Source organism: Brachyistius frenatus, unplaced genomic scaffold (genome assembly GCF_029030835.1).
Source record: "Brachyistius frenatus isolate BFR_SWC_R1_liver_20210118 unplaced genomic scaffold, ASM2903083v1 Contig_35, whole genome shotgun sequence".
Classification (NCBI taxonomy): domain Eukaryota; kingdom Metazoa; phylum Chordata; class Actinopteri; family Embiotocidae; genus Brachyistius; species Brachyistius frenatus.
This window is the reverse complement of record NW_027210634.1, coordinates 2,505,358-2,522,751: the sequence shown is the minus strand read 5'-3', so window position 1 is coordinate 2,522,751 and position 17,394 is coordinate 2,505,358. Positions and strand designations below refer to the sequence as shown.

Sequence of the window (17,394 nt, the reverse complement as noted above, 5' to 3'; positions counted from 1 at the left end):
GTGTGTCTGTGTGTGTGTGTGTGTGTCTGTGTGTGGGAACACACACACAGCTGCACTGAAACATGCATACGGTGTGACCCAACTGACTCCCGTCAAAATGGATTTTTGTTTTTGTTTTGTTTTGTATTTTTCCATCTACCATAGTGAATTTGTATTTGCCCGTTGCCATGGTGAATCACAGCATCCGTTTGCATTCACAATCACTGTGGAGCAGATCATTAAGTTTAATCCTTTTATATACAGATGATTTCTGGACTCATCCACCGATAACAAATATTAAAGTCGATGCAGAAAAGACAACGAGGGTTGTTTTGTTTATTGATTTAATTCTCATCGTGATAAAAAAAAAAAAAAAGGTCCGTCGATTTAGGTTTACAAATAGAAGCACCTTTTATTGCTTCATTTTTTTATTCCATTCTGATTGATTTGATATAATTATATCTGATGTTGTGCAGCACTTCAACGTTTGTTGTACAGAAATGTAAAAAAAAAAAAAAAAAATGGAAACACGATCTGAAAGGAAGTAGAAACCTGGTAAAATAACGATTCATTACATTTAGCGTTTATATCTCTCCAGACTTTTAAATTATGTATTGTTTATTTGGCCGCCCTGCCACGTGGTGGCGCTGTTGCAGGTTGTGTGTAGTTTTTTTTCGTTTTTTTTTTTTTTTCGTTTTTTAATCAGCAGGTCTTTGGGCTTTTATTATGAAAGGTCCTTGAAGGAAGCAGGCTGTTGATCCCGGATGGTTTTAAAGATGGCGGCAGTTACTGACACTGCAGACGGTCCTGTGTTTTTCGCGCCGGTTTGGGGATTTCGGTGCCGTTCCTAAGTGAAATAAGCTCAGTTTTGGACGTCATGAGCAGCCTGTTACCGGGCCGCGTTACCGGATGCCTCGTGTGAACCGGACGGCCGTTTTATCGCTGCTGATCGTTAGCAGCTCAGTTTTCCTGCTGTTCCAGCTGTACTACTACCGGAAGTACGTCAGCAAGGTAAGACACGCCCAGGATTTAAAAAAAAAAAAAAAAAAAACGAGATTCAAAGGCGCCAAACATTTGTGAATAAGTTTTCTTCCTATTAATGAACAATAACATGCAGCTCTGGTTTTAGGTACACGTTCCTATATGTTGTTAAACTATCCTTCAGGCCTGGTGAAATTCTTCTAAATCAGCCGAATGGCACTTCTTGTCCAGCTTTAACATCGTCTGCTTTGAAGATAGTGTTTGTGTATTAGTTGCTGTCTTTTGGAGGGAAAACATTTAAAACGCCTGTTGATCAAAGTTCTGATTCGTGTTTCTCCTGCAGCAGCTCGGTCCTCACATCCTGAACCCAGCAGGACACCCAACCGCCAGCCACGTCCAATGGGTGAGTCGGCACAAACGTGAGCACTGCTTTTAAGTAAGCTGGACGAACAGATTTTTCTTTTCCATTTTGTTCCAAACACGGTAACCATGCCGCTGTTTCTCTCCGCAGCAGACGGTGAAGAAGTTTCTGGTGTTGGCGCAGCATTTCAGGCTGCCGCTGTTTCTCGCCGACACCGCTGCACTTTCACGGCTCTCCCAGGATGCTTTGCGGCAGAGAGACCGGCTGATGCGTGAGCCGCACTGCAGCTTCCTGTGCACCGGCCGGCCTGTCACATCATTCGCTCTGCACGCCAACCTGTGGAAGTATGACGTGAGTACTGTACATCATTTTTTTTATTCTACTGTCATGTCTTCAGCCGCTGTTGGAGCATGCAAGTTGTTAAGAATATTTCATTTTTAATTTGGGTAAATTATTTTTCAGCCTGGCTTCCTATTGGCTGCTGAGCGGAAAGGCTTCCAGCTGCTGGAGCTGCGTGGAGAGGACCCGCGATTGGCCAGTCTGGACACCTTATCAGGAGAGAAGATCCCCCTGCACTTCCTGTTCCGCCTCCACAGTTACATCATCCAGGTGGGTGGGGCCCCCAAATTAGTTGAAGTGTCTGTATTTTGTCCAGGTGGTGTAAAGCCCTGTTCTGTCCAGGTGGATGTCAATGCTGTCCTTTTCTCTCACCCCAACAAAATGTTGAAGTACCTGTTTTTTTCCACTCGAAGTAACCGCCTTGTCCAGTTGGTGATTTTGAAGTACCAGTTTTGTCCAGGTGCTGGTGTGTAAGGCCCGGTTTGGTCCAGGTGGATGTCTATGCTGTCCTTTTCTCTCACCCCAACCGGTCGAGACAGATGGCCGCCCACCTCTGAGACTGGTTCTGTCGAAGGTTTCTTCCTGTTAAAAGGGAGTTTTTCCTTCCCACTGTTGGAGGTTTTTCTCCCTTAAAGAGGAGTTTTTCCCTCTTAGCTTATGTGGGAATTATTGAATTGTTGGGTTTCTCTGTATAATATTTTAAAGTTCTGTTGTCATGACTTTAATGTGTTAAGTGCCATGAAATAACCCGTGTTGTGATTTGGTGCTATATAAATAAAATTGAATTGAAAAAGTATCCGTGTTTTCTCTAGGTGGCGTTGACGTAGTTTTTTTTTTTTTTTTTTTGTAGGTGGTGTTTTTGTACGAGCGCAGTGGGAACTACCTGTGGCACGGGTCATTACGCCTCAAAGCCAACGTGGACCGGAGCTTTGCCCCCTTCAAACTGCTGGACTATGGACGCCACGCCGGAGCTTACGACAGGTTAAACAAACACACGAGTTCACGTCGACATCATGTCGCAGGATTATCAGTTTGACTGACTTTCGAAGAGGCCGCGTCCTCTGATGTGTCTGACCTTCCTTTTTCTGTTCCGTCGCCCCCCTGCAGGCCGGAGCTGATCCTGACCGTCCTGGACGGCGTCGACGTGCGAGTCCCGCGCAACATCACCCGATTCCTGATGCAGCAGCGACACGCTCGCTTCCTGGAGTGCCGTTACCGTGACGCCCGGAACTTCCTGCAGGTTTGTGGTGAAAAGCGGGAAGTGAACGTGAAAAAGACGCGTTCAGGAACTGGGATGTAATTATATTAAAAATATTCTAATCAGAACACAGTCGAAATGAAAAATGGTGAATACTAATTTTTTTTCATTCGGTTTCTCTAAATTTGAGGGGGGAATAAAACAACAAATTGTGTTTGCTCTCTTTCTACACTTCCTGTGACGGCAGCTCTACCCCGATGACTCGTCTGCAGCGGCGGTGGAATTTCGGAGGAAATCGAAGTCATTGCTTCGTTTAGCCGCTCATACCCTCGCTCACCTCGACGTCCCGTTTTGGCTGAGCAGCGGCACGTGTCTCGGTAACACGTCAACGCACTAACATCTCCGTATCCTCACATGTGACATGCTAACATCTCAGTACCCTCATGATGGCTCTCTGTCTCCCCCCGCAGGCTGGTTCAGACAGTGCAGCATCATCTCGTACAGTCGAGACGTCGATATTGGGATTTTCATCAAGGACTTCAGGTCGGACATCGTTTCAGCGTTCAGAGACGCCGGCCTGTCACTCAAACACAAGTTTGGAAAGGTCGAAACTTAATTTTCTCTTTTTCAGTTTTTGTCACTTTTTATTAAAGTTGACTTTTATTTTTGTCGTTAACTCTGTTTAATTTCAACATTTTACTTCAGTTTATATGCTACTACTAAGTTTTTGTTATTAATAATACTTTATTCTAACTCAGATTTATGTTTTATTTTCCCATTTTAATCCATTCATCTCAGTCTGAAGCTTTTTTCATTTTATTTTGAAATGCAGACGGAGGACAGTCTGGAGCTGTCATTTCTAAATGAAGACGTCAAACTGGACATTTTCTTTTTCTACGAGGACGGAGACATCGTGTGGAATGGAGGAACGCAGGCGAAGAGCGGCAGGAAGTTCAAGTAAGAATATTTGTAATGACTCGTCAGCAGCAGCGTTTGTTCAGGCAGCATCAAACCAAATCAGGCGTTTTAGGTTTCTGAGAAAGGTGGGCGGGGCATAGTGTCCTCCCAGCTCATCCAAATATAGTCACTTCTGGCTCTAAAAAAAACAAGATGTGGAAGGTTCAAATTTTGACTAAAGGCTTCAAAAACGTCCGTTCACAAACTGACTGCAGTGTTTTCTGTTGTTTCTCTGATGCTCTGTGAAACATTGTAAAAAAAACTTTTTTTTTAAACTTTTTTTTTTTTTTTCCAGGTACATCTTCCCTCGTTTCTCGCTCTGTTGGGTGGAGTTTCTCGAGCTGAAAGTTCGCGTTCCGTGCCAGACACTCGACTACGTCACAGCGAACTACGGCGCCACCTGGAGTGTCCCGGTGAGGAGCTGGGACTGGAAGACATCGCCAAGCAATGTGCAGGAAAATGGGGTGTGGCCTATGGTTGAGTGGGCGGAGCTTATCCAAGTGTACTGAGAGGAAATGGAGAAGTAAAGACTTTGACCTGATTCTGTTTTTTGTTGTTGTTTTTTTTAAAGATATTACTGGTTGACTTTGTAATTTCCTGTTCGTGTTTCCACTGCTGACCTGTGACACGGCGCCCCCTACATGTTAACTGGGAACGATGATGTTTCAAACAAACAGGAAATGATGCAATACAAGTGACGTCACCGGTTAAAATGTGACATTAGAAGCTTCTGCAGCAGCGAAACGTTTGAAAACTGATCAGTTTGTAAATGATGAATCACAAGACATAATGTGGACTGATTCAGTGTTTAGTGTGTTTTTAATGGATGTTGTGTTGAATAAACTGAAGAACATTTTCTCTGACGTCAGACTTCAAACACAAACATCATCCCGTCAGAGTAACAGTCAAGTAGATAGTCAGACACTGTTTTACCGCTACATTTAAGCTCCTGACTGAACTTTACCTGTTGCTCAGAGCTGTTGTTTGTGACTCTGTTGATCAGCTGCTAAACAGACTGTATCCATTACACATCATACACCCTCAACTTTATATACGGTCAGTGGACCGCTCCGGTTTCTGCTTGTCACCCAACTCTTTAACTTTTTGATAATAAAAGTTAGATCTCATCAACCACCGGTTTATTACACTATTTTGATTCGACGTCACTTGTTATTCGGTCATAAGTCTCCACCAGACTTCCCCCCCATCATTTTTAACTGTTCAGCTTTCAGGTCTGTGAAGTGTCTTCCAGTGACGTCATTCCGACGCTGCCTCGCGCGGCCGTTCCTTATGGACCACGATCCCTTTGCTGATAAGGTCCGGGATCTCCACGGCTAGCCAGGGTCCAAGTCCGAGTGCCATCAGGTGCGCCAGGCCGAAGCGCGGCGCGTTGCGGGCCCACAGCGGCGCAAAGTGCTCGGTCAGGCAGATCTTCCCACCGCGGTACATCTTGGCCGTCTTCCCGTCCAGCTCCGGGATCGCCACCTCTGGCGCCGTGGCCGGGTACGTCACCGGGATGTCAAACTCCAACCGGAACTCGTAGCGCAGCAGCTCGTGGATGAACCAGCACGTGCCGGTCCAGCGCGTCCCGTCCGCGTTGGACTCGAGGCGGAACCAGTCGTTGTCCGCCGCCTTGTTCTGCTCCACGAACCCGATCAGCGCCTGGTACTCCTCCTTTAGCCGCTGCGGCCACAGAGCACGGTCCCTCGGCCCCGCGTGCGTCTTCTGCAGCGGGATCTGCGACACGGCCCTGCGCGTGGCCTCGTCCGCCATGTGTGTGTGTGTGTGAAGAAGTAAAAAAAAAGAAGTTAAGAGTTTGAATTGGTTCCGTTCAGTCAGTTCTGGTGTGACGACTGACGTGGATTTCCGATCTGACACCGACCGGAAGCTGTACCAGTCCGCACCAACCACTTCCTGGAAGAGGTTTTCAAAACAAAAGCCTCCACGCGATTCGGAAATCACGCGACTTGACATTTCTAAACTCTTTTGTTTCTCGATTGGAACCGACAACCTGCTGGTCCAGACCCGGTCCTCTTCTGATCAGAGTCTTCCCCGCTGCTCCTCAGTTCTACCTCCTCTGAAGAAGAACCTCCTCGGAACCACAGGCCGGACGCCAACCTGCCATCTTCAATTGGACTTTAGAGGAACTTGTTTTCCATCAGCTAAATTATTTTTATGAGCTCTGAGAATCACCAACTGGACGTGGTCTCACTGACCCCCGTGTCCACCTGCATTATCTGCTTGTCCTGATCTGCCCCGGCGTTATCGGATCACAAGTGTCCCGCTTTAAGCCGTGTGTTCACACCTGGCATTAACATGCGTCATCAGTGACCGCTTGTGATCGGCTCTCGCGTGCCTCCTACGTACGTAAATGAGCACGTCGTACACCGTGAAAACATACAAATCAATAAGCACAATGTCACAAACAGAAACACAAGTTGAAACGGCAGGTTATAAAACGAGACGTCTCCGCCCACAGAGTTATAAAATCGACGACGCATTTCATGTTTGTAAATACTGTATCTGAACACATTTCAGTACGTTTGTGATTCACAAACTGAAACGTCAGAACACGATGGGCTCGGGTTCAGATTATTTAATGTTTGCAGCGTCCTCGACCTTTTGACCTTCGCGCGCTGCCACTTGGAAACGTCATCAGGAGGCATTGACTTGTGCTGATGATGCGTAGTTTCACGACACCGCGGCCCCTTTTTAACTGTGTTTTAGAGCTCGAGCGACTGATGGAAGATCATTTTCTACAGGAACCATCAGGGCCAAACTGAAGCGTCAGTGATCAGTTCTGAAGAGACAGAATCTCCTGATGTGAGACGGCAGTGGTGGCGTTAAATCAGGTGACAACACCTCTGACTCTGACTCTTGAGTTTTGGGCTTTCACATTAAAGGCAGAACAACGAACGCACGTTTCCAAATGATGAACTTAATATTACATTATTTGTTGGATTTGTTTTGTTGTCTGAACCTTAGAAAAAAAAAGTATTAAACTTGAATCATTTTATTGATTGATGAAATGGTCTCTTTATACATTGAAGTGTTTTTTTGTTGTTGTTGTTGTTTTTTTACCTCATGGTCTGTCATTTATGTCAGTTTTTTTTTTTTTTTTTTAATTTTCCTTTGAATCGATCTCCTGCTTTCTGATTGACTCGAACGGTGTGTGACCGCGGCGGTCCTGCAGGTGGCGGTACTTCAACTGGCTTCTAGTTCCGAGCAGCAGCAGCAGCAGCAGAAGAAGAAGAAACTTACAACAACAGGCGCAGTCCGCCATTTGCTTCTTGGAGCTGAGATCAGGCGGCTTTTTTTTTTTTTTTTTTTTTTTAAATTCTACCGGCGTTTCTATTCAAACTAAAACGCGTTTCACCCGCAGCACCACCTGCGCACGAGGCGGGATCGCGTCACAGCGGCGGTGATGGCGGCCGACCGGCGCGAGGACAAGGGTGAGACGCGAGGCTGCTTTGTTAGCAGCTGTTAGCATTAGCATGTGTAGTCTTTGTTCCGTCGTCCGTTCAACTGCGGGTTAAAAATAATCGGCGAAACTTCGACACGCGGTGGCTGGTCACGTCGGTTAGTGACTAAAGTGACCGGTGATAACCAACAGAGGCTCGCGCGCGCCCTCCCTTTCGTTTTCGTCATTGCTTTTCCACGAGTGGCCGCCGCTAACTTCTCGCCGCTGCGCCACACGCTCCATTCAAGAAATGTGAATCACTGAATACTGTTGTATTTAAATGGGGAATCACGTGGAGACGTGCGGAGACCATCGTGAACGAGATCAGACGTGTGTTTGGAAACCGTGGATCCGTTCAACCGGTCCGAGGTCATTTCAGGAGTCTGTAACTGAACTGGTGTGATGCTGAAGAATTAAGTTTTTTTTTTTTTTTTTTTTTTTTTTTTAAACACGTTTCAAATCTCCGGTGACAAGTTCCCTTTATTCCGGTGTTGTTTTGACTGAAGTCCTTCGGCTCAACAAAAGTAGTTAAATATATGAAAAGGAAAGCGGGTAAATGCGTTTTAAATGGAATATCGTTCTTGTTGTCAGAGGGAGTAAATAATGACTTCACACTTACAAATAAAACACACTGATGGCAATATTTACTGAATGTTTTCAGCTGCCATTAATGCTGCTGGAACTGGGAATCCTCTCTGTAAAATAATAATAATAATAATAATAATGTATGACATTCATTACCACCGAGGGTTCTCACTCCTCCCCGAGTTGTACATCCCGAGTGAAATCAGGTTTTGTAAATTGAATTTACTTTATGGATCCCTTTAGCTTCACGTGAATCAAACACCCAAAGCTCCTCGTTGCTACTTTCCAAATGAAAGGCCGTCTCTGTGCGATTATCCGCCTCCTGGGATTTTTCTCAGTTTTAGATCCAGATACAGCAGCCGAGTGCCGTCGAGCTCTCTTCTCAGCATCCCAGCGCCGGCTGCGAGTCACGAACAGATGAAATATGAGGTGGAGACTCTTAAGATTTGAACCACATTCCTGAGCCGCACTATCGCCGAGATGTTTATGTTTTCCAAAAAAAAATTGGTGTACACGATTATCGTTTTTCCATATTTCCCCTGTTTTTACCAGCGCTCTGGTTGTAATGTGTTTCTCCCATCCGAAGGTGGCGGTAATGCACCCAAAAGCTTTCTACAGTCTAAATGGTCCTTTTGAAAATCGAATAGTTCCAATCAAATTTCGAAAAGTACTTGAGTTTGGATTGGCTGTCCACGATGCTTAAAGAAACAGCGTGGCGAGGGTGCAGTGGGAGTGTTGTAGCTCACAGTGTGACGTTAAGGTGGCAATGTTCGGACGTGTCGGGGGACTCGGGCCGGTCCAGTGTTGCACCTGTCAGGTGTAAGAAACAACTGTTTTGCTGTTTCAGACGGAGAACTCAACGTTCTGGAGGATTTGCTGACTGAAGCTCCGGATCAGGACGACGAGCTCTACAACCCGGAAACCGAGCGCGACGTCAGCGACAAGAAAGGTAACACTGGTTCCACTGATCAGCTACTGGTACTATTACTGATTGATACTACTTCAAATACTACCCCTGATACTACTACTACTGAAAGTACTTCAGGTACTACCCCTGATACTACTACCCCTGATGGTACTACTCATAACACCATTGAAAGTACTATAGATAAAACCATTGATAGAATTACAGGTATTACCCTTGATGGTACTACAGACTTCCTGATATTTATGATAAAATATTAGCTCTGGTGATTTTTCACATAAACCCTGATTTCTGTCTCAGGAACAAAGAGGAAGAGTGAGCGCTCTGACAGCCAGGATCTGAAGAGGCTACGCACCTCGTCAGGCCACGCCCCTTCCAGGTCATCTTCCACCAACAAGAGAGCCGCAGTGCTGCCCCTGTCCTCCTCCTCCAAGAAGGCCTCTAGCCCTCGGGGGCGACACTCTGCAGCCTACCGACACGAGTACTACGAGGAGCGAAAGGCGCGGCGAGGGCCCCGAGAGGGGACCAGGAACTGTGCCGGAGAGGACCCCCGGCGCCGGGAGTCCCAGAGGGGCCTGGAGGGTTTGAACCAGGTACTGACACTACTTCAGCTACTACGACTGCTACCAGTGTTTTCTTTCAGCCAATCGTGTTAATTTCCTGTTTGCCTTCAGAAGTTGCGGCGTGAGGAGCGACGGCCAAGCCCCTCCCCTCACGAGGAGGGCAACCAATCAGAGGCGGAGCCAGGAGCAGAGTATGGTTCTGAGCAGGCGTCAGGCAGCTCTTCTCCCACCGCCTCCCACGTAGAAGAGGAGGGGGAGGACGATCAAGAGGAAGAGGAAGAGGAGGAGGAGGGCATGGAGGAGGAAGAAGAAGAAGAGGAGGAGGAGGAAGAAGAGGAAGGAGAGAAGGAGGAAGAAGAGGAGGAGGAGGAAGAGGAGGAATACGAGCGTCGTGGCGGTGTTGAGGGGAACGACTATGACACTCGAAGCGAGGCTGGCGACTCCCACTCTGCCTCCTCCGTCAGTTTCTCTGACGGCGAGTCAGCCCACTCAGGCTCCGCCTCCGAGGGATCAGGTAACCATAACGACAACAAAACAATTTTTTTACTTCATCTGAGTTTTCGAGAATCAATCAGCTTAAATCAGGTTAAACAAAACACTTTGTGATGTTGCAGTTAAAGATTCGTTTCTGTTGTTTTGGTGAAGTCAAAGCAAACAGTCAACGTTATACTGAAAGGATTCTCTTATCTAATCCTCTGCTTTTATTGTGAAAGGCTCAGAGAAAAAGCGGGAGAAGCTGTCGTCGTCGGTCCGAGAAGTTCGTAAAGGGATTGAGAGTAAGTAGGCTCGAAATGTACCTCGCTTCACGGCACGTTTCCTGGAGCAGTTACTCACGTGAAAGTAATGGGATTACTCGAGACTGTTCCCTGTGAAGTAACCAGATCACAACCACTTCCTGTGTTGTTGCAGATCCGACCAGTAAGTTGCGTTACATCCTGCGAGATGCTCGATTCTTCCTCATCAAGAGCAACAACCACGAGAACGTGTCCCTGGCTAAAGCAAAGGTACGCTGGTGGTCATGAGTCGTTCCCGCGTAGTTGCCGTGTGTGGCGGCGGATGTCCTCGTGTTGATGTAACGGTTTTATGACGCGTCTCTGACCTGCAGGGCGTTTGGTCGACGTTGCCGGTCAACGAGAAGAAGCTGAACGCCGCCTTCCGCTCGGCGCGGAGCGTCATCCTCGTCTTCTCCGTGAGGGAGAGCGGCAAGTTCCAAGGTGCGTACAGGAAATTCTCCTTCGACTGACTCCTTCTGTTAGTCCTCCGTCTTATTCACTGGGGCTCAGTTGACTGCGGGAGATGTGATCGGCCTCTTTTCTCTCGTCCTCCTTCAGGTTTTGCTCGTCTGGCCTCAGAGTCCCATCATGGCGGCTCTCCGATCCACTGGGTTCTTCCGGCTGGCATGAACGCCAAGATGCTGGGAGGAGTCTTCAAGATCGACTGGCTGTGCAGGTAAACGGCTCGGTGGTACCCGCGGATCCGCCTCTCGCTGGAGGTGTGAGACGAGCTCAGTCGGCTCAACTCTCGACCGAACCGAGACAACGTAGCAGGAAACCAGGCGGACGGATGGCGGGACAGTTCAGGCCAAAGGGCAGCCGGTGGTTGTGACCTTTCTAAAAACGGATATAAGCACGCTAGAACAAACTACAGGTGTAATGGACTTTTTTTTAAAAAAAAAGAAAGAAATTCTTGTTGTTCCACCACTGAGTCCGAACGTTGAAATTATCAGTTATAATAAAAAAAATTAAAAAAAACACCGCCATCAGGACAAGAACATGTAAAAGTTACCAAACTGCTGAAACTGAGAGAAAAATTAAAAGTATGCGGTGATTTGTAAATCACATAAACCCATATTTAATTGAAAAAAGACCAAAGACAACATAACATGTTGAAATGGAGGAATTTTATTGTTTTACAAAAACTACATGCTCATTTTGAGTTTGTTGCCAGTAACACCTTTCAAAAAATGTTGGGACAGGAGCAACGAAAGACAAGAAAAGTTGTCAAACGCTAAAAAATATCTCAAGACTAATTAGGTTGCCTGGCAACAGATCAGGAACATGATTGGGTATAATAAGAGCATCCCAGAGAGGCGGAGTCTCAGCAGTGAAGATGGTTCACCACTCTGTGAAACAGACACAATTCTGTGGTGGAAATCACTGCATGGGCTCAGGAACACTTCAGAAAATCATTGTCTGTGAACACAGTTCATCGCTGCATCCACGAATGCAGGTTAAAACTCTACAAAGAAGAAAGCAGATGTAGACGTGATCCAGAAGCACCCGAGCTCATTTACGATGGACTGAAAGGGGAAAACTGTCATGCGGTCTGACGTATCAAAATTTGAGATTCTTTTTTGGAAATCATGGACATCGTGTCCTCCTGGTGCTGCGTCCTGTCTTCAGTCTGACACTGTGAACCAGATGTTTTGCTCCCTGCTGGCCTTTTTAACTCGGCGTTTGTTTTTTACAGGAGGGAGCTTCCTTTCATCAAGACGGCCCATCTGTCCAACCCCTGGAACGAACACAAGCCCGTCAAAATCGGACGCGACGGACAGGTCCGCCCGCGGTCTCTAATGCTTCTGTTTGCTTTTCACGTTGTGTCCGTGAGCTTGCTAAGACATCGTCTCTTTCAGGAGATCCAACCGGACATCGGCGCTCAGCTCTGCGCCCTGTTCCCATTGGACGAGAGCGTTGACATTCACCAAGTGGCCCGCCGCGTTCGTCACAAGCGCCGGACACCGACGGAGCCGCGGCCTCGAGGCCGACCGCCGCAGCGTGAACCGGGAAGGTTAGCCAATCACCAAGCTCCTCCTCCCGCTTCCTGTTCTTCTTCTTCTCCTGCTGCAACCACGGCGCCACCTGCTGCCGGACGATGGAGACGGCGGCTGCCTTTAGCCGGCGGCTAGCTATCCCGTGGCTGGCATTGCTGGTTCTCTAGTTGTTGTGTTTCTTCCAGTGTGGAGCTGCCCCCAGAGTTACGCCTCGTCTGTGGTCGAAGTCTTAACAAAGTCAGACAGGAAGTTGAAATCCTCGGTGGGGCGACGCTCGGTTAACAGCTCACATCACAGAGTCGAATGCTTCACTTAATCTTAAATTGAATTCTTCATTTGTTGGAGTTTAAGTTGAGCAACAAGGTGCACATTTTACTTTAATTTTGTCTTTAATTCTATATTTTATTTTTGTTAGTGTTTGTTTTCCATACGTTTTAAATAGCTCAAACAAACAGCGCTCAAGTTTTTCAACTTTGTTGTTGCTAAATTTCTCCCTTTGTAGCTTTTTGTCTTTGCAGGATTTTGATACTTCGGAAGTAAAAAAAAAAAATCTATCTGTTTGGCTTGTAGCTGGACTGTGGCTGACCCTTTCAGAATAAAAGCAGAAAGGATGAGCGTCACTGGCTGGACTGATGGAAGGGGCGGGTGAGGGAGGGGCGAGCGAGCGAGGTAGAACTAAAGCAGAAAGAGAGAGAGAGAGAGAGGAAGTGGGGGAGCACCTGAGCTCCCGGAGGACTGTCTCTGGTGTTTGAGAACGTGGTGCAGGTTGGTCGAGCAGGGGGCGGGGCCTCTGGACTATATCCAATGAGAAGGTGTGGTGTGTCGGGGGTGGGGCTTCCTCGCTTGCTCAAATAAGGTAAAATTACGGAGAGGAAAAGGACTGAATTTAAAAGATAAGATCCTCTTGGACACCCTCCACCTCTTCTCCCCTCCTCCACCCCCCACATGAAAGGACAGCAATAATACACCCCCTCCCCCCAGTGCGCACACACACTGAATCAGGACTGGTTGTTAACAGACTGTTGATTGGTTCGTGTGCGTGTGTCGCGCTCTCTGATGGACTGAATATAAAGTGTGTGTGAGTGGAGGAGACGAAGAAAAAAAAAAAAAAGAATCCAGAACGGACGGAGCGACAGAGAGACGACAAACGTTTGTCTCTTTCGTTTTAAGGACTGTTGGTGGTCTGGAGGGGGCGGGGCTGGTCTGAGAGGGGCGGGGCTTTGTGTATTGCTTGACAGGACTGCACCATCATCATCATCATCATCACCCCCTCACCCTTTTAAAATAAGAGGGTTAATCAAAAAGCCTTTAAATGGACTGATGAGGAGAAAAACTGTTTAATATAATGAAAAGTGTTGCCCTCCCTCATGTACAACAGACCCGGTATGTTGTCCCTTTCAGAGGCTTCTTCTTCTTAATTTGTTTTTTTTATTGTGTGAGTGTGTGTGAAGATAAATTTGTCAGTGAACTGTTACAACAGTCGATGAGAGTAAGTTTAAAATCATCCGATCCTGAACCTGAAGAACCAACGACTCACCCCCAGAACCTCAGATAGAACCAACGACTCACCCCCAGAACCTCAGGTAGAACCAACGACTCACCCCCAGAACCTCAGGTAGAACCAACGACTCACCCCCAGAACCTCAGATAGAACCAACGACTCACCCCCAGAACCTCAGGTAGAACCAACGACTCACCCCCAGAACCTCAGATAGAACCAACGACTCACCCCCAGAACCTCAGATAGAACCAACGACTCACCCCCAGAACCTCAGGTAGAACCAACGACTCACCCCCAGAACCTCAGGTAGAACCAACGACTCACCCCCAGAACCTCAGGTAGAACCAACGACTGACCCCCAGACCTCTAGTTGACGTCAGAAGACCAGTTTACAGCCGTGTTTCCACCGCAGGCACTCGATCTAAATTAAGTCCAGAAGACCAGAACCTGACTGGACCAATACCAGACAGGACCAGCAGCATAGGACTGTATTATAGGTTAAGATGATGTTTAGATGTTTACCTGTAAATACCTTTTGGTGACGTTTGGGGAGTTTTTTTATTTTTTATTATCGTGTTGAAATTTGAGCTGAGTGAGTTTTCAAGTTTGAATTGATGTGCGTGTGTGTATTTGTATTTGTATTTGTGTGTGTGCGTGTGCGTGTGTGTGTGTGTGTGTGTAAGAGAGAGTGTGTATTTGTGTGCATGTGTGTGTCTTAACTGTGGACTTGTTTACGTAGGCGTCGACCAGAAGAGTACGACCTCCACGGCAGGAAACGGCCGCGAGCCGACGGTCCGCCCGACTTCAACCAAAGAGCAGGTTGTTAATCTGAAGGTTTAATCTGAGCACTGTCCCGTGTTTCACACACACACACACACACACACACACACACACACACACACACACACACACACACACACACACACACACACACACACACACACACACACAGTCAAAACACAGCATTTGTTTTCTGATTGCTTGATTTGCCGTTATAGCGAGCTTTGCTCGTTTGTTGCTCGGCTCACAGAGAAACTGGTTTTATTTTCAGGGTTCATCCAGGACCTTCGGAACCAGCAGGTGGACAGGTGAGACACACACACACACACACACACACTCACGCACACACACTCATCACTCAGCTGGATGGAGGCGGAGCTTCAACAGTGGGAAAATGACAGCTTTTGTAGGGAGTTCAAAGGGATTTTTTTTTTTTCGATGAAAAGCCGGAAATAAAATATTTAATATTTTAACTTTGAAAACATTAACTTGATTTAGAGACGTTTGCTTTGTTGTTCTTTTTTTTTTTTTGTTGAAGTTGTACATGAATAATAACGGTGAGTGTATGCAGCAGAGGTTAACAAAAACTTAATTGACAAAATCCTTTTGACTTGAAAGTTTCGTTTGAACTTGTTTTGTTTTCAGACGATTCTCCAGCGTGAGACGAGACGTTTTTCTCAACGGGGTGAGTCCCAGACACGTTAGCATGTTAGCTCGGCTCCATTTAGACCCGTTTGCGGTCCTGTCACCGCAGTGAGGTGTCAGCATTAGCGTCAGGTGTGCTCAGGTGTTTAATGGTGCGCTTCCTGTTTCAGTCCTATAACGACTACATGAGGGATTATCACCACAGCGTCGGTCCTCCGGCTCCCTGGCAGACTCTGGTATGATTGTTATTGATCCTTTTCACTGATCGATAGGCTCGTAACGGTTCATAACTTCCAGCGATCCGAACACTTCCTGTCGGACGTCTCCTGCAGCGGAACTGACAACTCGATAAAGGTTATTCAAAGCGGGCAGCAGCGTTTGTCCGACCGCCGCGGCGCTGACGTCCGCTTAATTCGCCGACTCTTTTCGGGCAGATATTTTCAAAATAAAATGCATTTTCTGATATTTACTTTGGTGAACCGAAAAAACATTGATCCCTGAAGTGTGAACTGTTACAGCCGCGCCGATCGATCCCGTCATTGACGACGGACTGACCTAATGATGATGTCGTGTGCGTGTCATCAGGCAGCGTACCCCGCCGTGGAGCAGCCGCCCCCCCACCACCCGCCCTACTACCACCACAGCCACCCTCCGCCCCCCCCTCACCAGGCCTACCACCACCACCATCCCCCCCTGCCATCGCATGAGGCTCCGCCCCCTCGCTTCAGAGACAAGCAGCGTGCGCCGCAGCACCGCGCCTTCACCTCCAGCCCGGTCAGTCCTACTCCGGTTGCACGGACGCGTTTGTGTTCCCGTCTCTGTGCTGCCGTTTGTTGCTCCGCTGCAATCTCACCGTCTCTTGCTTCTTCCCACCATGCAGCACGACTACGACATGCGAGTGGACGACTTCCTGCGGCGGACTCAGGCGGTGGTGAGCAGCCGGCGTGAGCGCGAGCGGCAGCGCGAACGTGAGCGAGGCGGAGTTCGCCGCGAGAGAGAGCGCGAGCGAGGGAGGGACAGAGACAGGGAGAGAGAGAGGGACAAGGAGAGGGGGCGGTACCGCAGGTGATCGGATGATGTCACGTCCTCGTCAGTGAGCCGAGTTTTCAACTGAATTCCTGGTTTTGACGAAAATTATGAATAAAAGCAACGTGATGACATCGTCAGTGACGTCATCAGTTTTATGTTAATAAATTGACAAATTGTACAAATAAAAGTGGAGATTTTTTTAATAAGTTTGATCGAAACTTTTATTTTGATGTGCATAAAAAGAAGTGATGTCACAGCACAGGAATATGCCTGTCACACAATTCCGTCATTCATGTTTTTTGCACATGCTAAAAACGCGTAAAAAATGTTTTTCCTCTCAAAGGTTCAAACTTTATTTCCCAGAATCGTCATTGTTGAGTTTCCGTTTAAACTACAGGAGAAAAAAAATATATTTTTACGTTTTTCAGTATTTCAGACTGGTGGTTCCCAACATGAGGGTCGAGCCCCTCGGAGAGGTCACATGATCATTGACTAGGAGCAGAAAACAATCACTTATTTTTAAATTTTATTTTATTGTGAAAGGCTTGGGCAGTATTTCCTGTTAAATCCTTCAGATTAAATGTGAACAGAAAATTTTGAAAGTTTGTTTTTGTCTTTTTAAAAAGTGTAAAAAGCTTCAGTTCATTTATTTATTTTTGTTTCTGAGGTTTATTTTGGTTTCCATTTCCTGTTCAGCAGCTATAAAACGGTGAAAAGAAGAAGCATTATGCGCTCTTGATTATGTTCTCATGGGCGCCTCCTGCTGGCGACATGTTACTTTGTACGTTTGTTCATTTGCAGACTGAAAATAAATCCGTTTTCAGTTTTCTTTCTCTGATTGGATGTTACCATGGTGACCAGCTGATCACTTTATTGACTGATCAGCAGCGTTTAAACTGATCTGTGTTCAATTTTTGTCAAAATAACATTTAAAAGTGAAATTTGTTTCATGTTTTCAAAGAAAGGGGGCAGAGCTTGTCTGTTTTTGTACAAAATAAAAGCCTGAAATCAGACTTTTTTTTTTATTTACACTTTTTTTTTAATCAATTGTACGATTTCAATCATGATGTAACAAATGACTCCACGCAAAGGTACGTTTTTCTATTTCCAAAATTAATTATAACTAAATTATGAATAACTAATTATAACTGAACAAAACCTGTGTTGAACTCGGAAGAAACTAAAGGCCCAACAGGAAGTTATCTGTCCATAAAAAGATTATAAACTGTCAGAATATCCAAAGTCTCAGGAACTCAGAACAGAAAGAAAAACTCCAGAAGAAACTGGAATCTGCTGAGGCTGAGCTGCATGTCATCCTACA

The 17,394-nt window shown here is 46.6% G+C and overlaps 3 protein-coding genes across 6 annotated transcripts; 2 read left to right on the top strand and 1 right to left on the bottom strand.

Moving 5' to 3' along the window:
- Nucleotides 1–45: 45 nt before the first annotated feature.
- Nucleotides 46–4,678, top strand: fktn (fukutin). 3 transcript variants are annotated; one of them, XM_069700954.1, is made up of 10 exons: nucleotides 46–990; nucleotides 1,307–1,363; nucleotides 1,472–1,672; nucleotides 1,784–1,930; nucleotides 2,511–2,641; nucleotides 2,768–2,900; nucleotides 3,106–3,235; nucleotides 3,329–3,462; nucleotides 3,691–3,815; nucleotides 4,111–4,678. In XM_069700954.1, exons 1-10 carry the CDS (start codon nucleotides 889–891, stop codon nucleotides 4,322–4,324), a joined length of 1,374 nt encoding a protein of 457 aa, XP_069557055.1. In that variant the 5' UTR covers nucleotides 46–888; the 3' UTR covers nucleotides 4,325–4,678. The 3 variants fall into 3 exon arrangements, with proteins under 3 accessions (XP_069557055.1, XP_069557054.1, XP_069557053.1); XM_069700953.1 differs by having other exon boundaries at nucleotides 1,304–1,363; nucleotides 1,475–1,672; XM_069700952.1 differs by having other exon boundaries at nucleotides 1,304–1,363.
- Nucleotides 4,679–5,017: 339 nt separating this feature from the next.
- Nucleotides 5,018–5,729, bottom strand: ufc1 (ubiquitin-fold modifier conjugating enzyme 1). Its single transcript, XM_069700955.1, has one exon. It carries the CDS (start codon nucleotides 5,586–5,588, stop codon nucleotides 5,073–5,075), a length of 516 nt encoding a protein of 171 aa, XP_069557056.1. The 5' UTR covers nucleotides 5,589–5,729; the 3' UTR covers nucleotides 5,018–5,072.
- Nucleotides 5,730–7,033: 1,304 nt separating this feature from the next.
- On the top strand, nucleotides 7,034–17,086 carry ythdc1 (YTH N6-methyladenosine RNA binding protein C1). 2 transcript variants are annotated; one of them, XM_069700951.1, is made up of 16 exons: nucleotides 7,034–7,267; nucleotides 8,708–8,809; nucleotides 9,086–9,378; nucleotides 9,463–9,862; nucleotides 10,062–10,124; nucleotides 10,258–10,352; nucleotides 10,454–10,562; nucleotides 10,680–10,797; nucleotides 11,818–11,902; nucleotides 11,981–12,135; nucleotides 14,359–14,438; nucleotides 14,671–14,707; nucleotides 15,045–15,084; nucleotides 15,215–15,280; nucleotides 15,630–15,818; nucleotides 15,925–17,086. In XM_069700951.1, the coding sequence occupies exons 1-16, from the start codon at nucleotides 7,240–7,242 to the stop codon at nucleotides 16,111–16,113; spliced, it is 2,049 nt and encodes a 682-aa protein (XP_069557052.1). In that variant the 5' UTR covers nucleotides 7,034–7,239; the 3' UTR covers nucleotides 16,114–17,086. The 2 variants fall into 2 exon arrangements, with proteins under 2 accessions (XP_069557052.1, XP_069557051.1); XM_069700950.1 differs by having other exon boundaries at nucleotides 7,037–7,267; nucleotides 9,460–9,862.
- The last annotated feature ends 308 nt before the right edge of the window (nucleotides 17,087–17,394 follow it).

Bases quoted from the DNA above. Each gene is read 5' to 3' on its own strand.
- fktn (XM_069700952.1), top strand. From the start codon at position 889: ATGCCTCGTGTGAACCGGACGGCCGTTTTATCGCTGCTGATCGTTAGC. The intron at 1,673-1,783 runs GTGAGTACTGTA...ATTATTTTTCAG, and splicing joins CCAACCTGTGGAAGTATGAC to CCTGGCTTCCTATTGGCTGC. The intron at 3,236-3,328 runs GTAACACGTCAA...CTCCCCCCGCAG, and splicing joins GAGCAGCGGCACGTGTCTCG to GCTGGTTCAGACAGTGCAGC.
- ufc1 (XM_069700955.1), bottom strand. From the start codon at position 5,588: ATGGCGGACGAGGCCACGCGCAGGGCCGTGTCGCAGATCCCGCTGCAG.
- ythdc1 (XM_069700950.1), top strand. From the start codon at position 7,240: ATGGCGGCCGACCGGCGCGAGGACAAGG. The intron at 7,268-8,707 runs GTGAGACGCGAG...TTGCTGTTTCAG, and splicing joins CGACCGGCGCGAGGACAAGG to ACGGAGAACTCAACGTTCTG. The intron at 15,819-15,924 runs GTCAGTCCTACT...CCCACCATGCAG, and splicing joins GCGCCTTCACCTCCAGCCCG to CACGACTACGACATGCGAGT.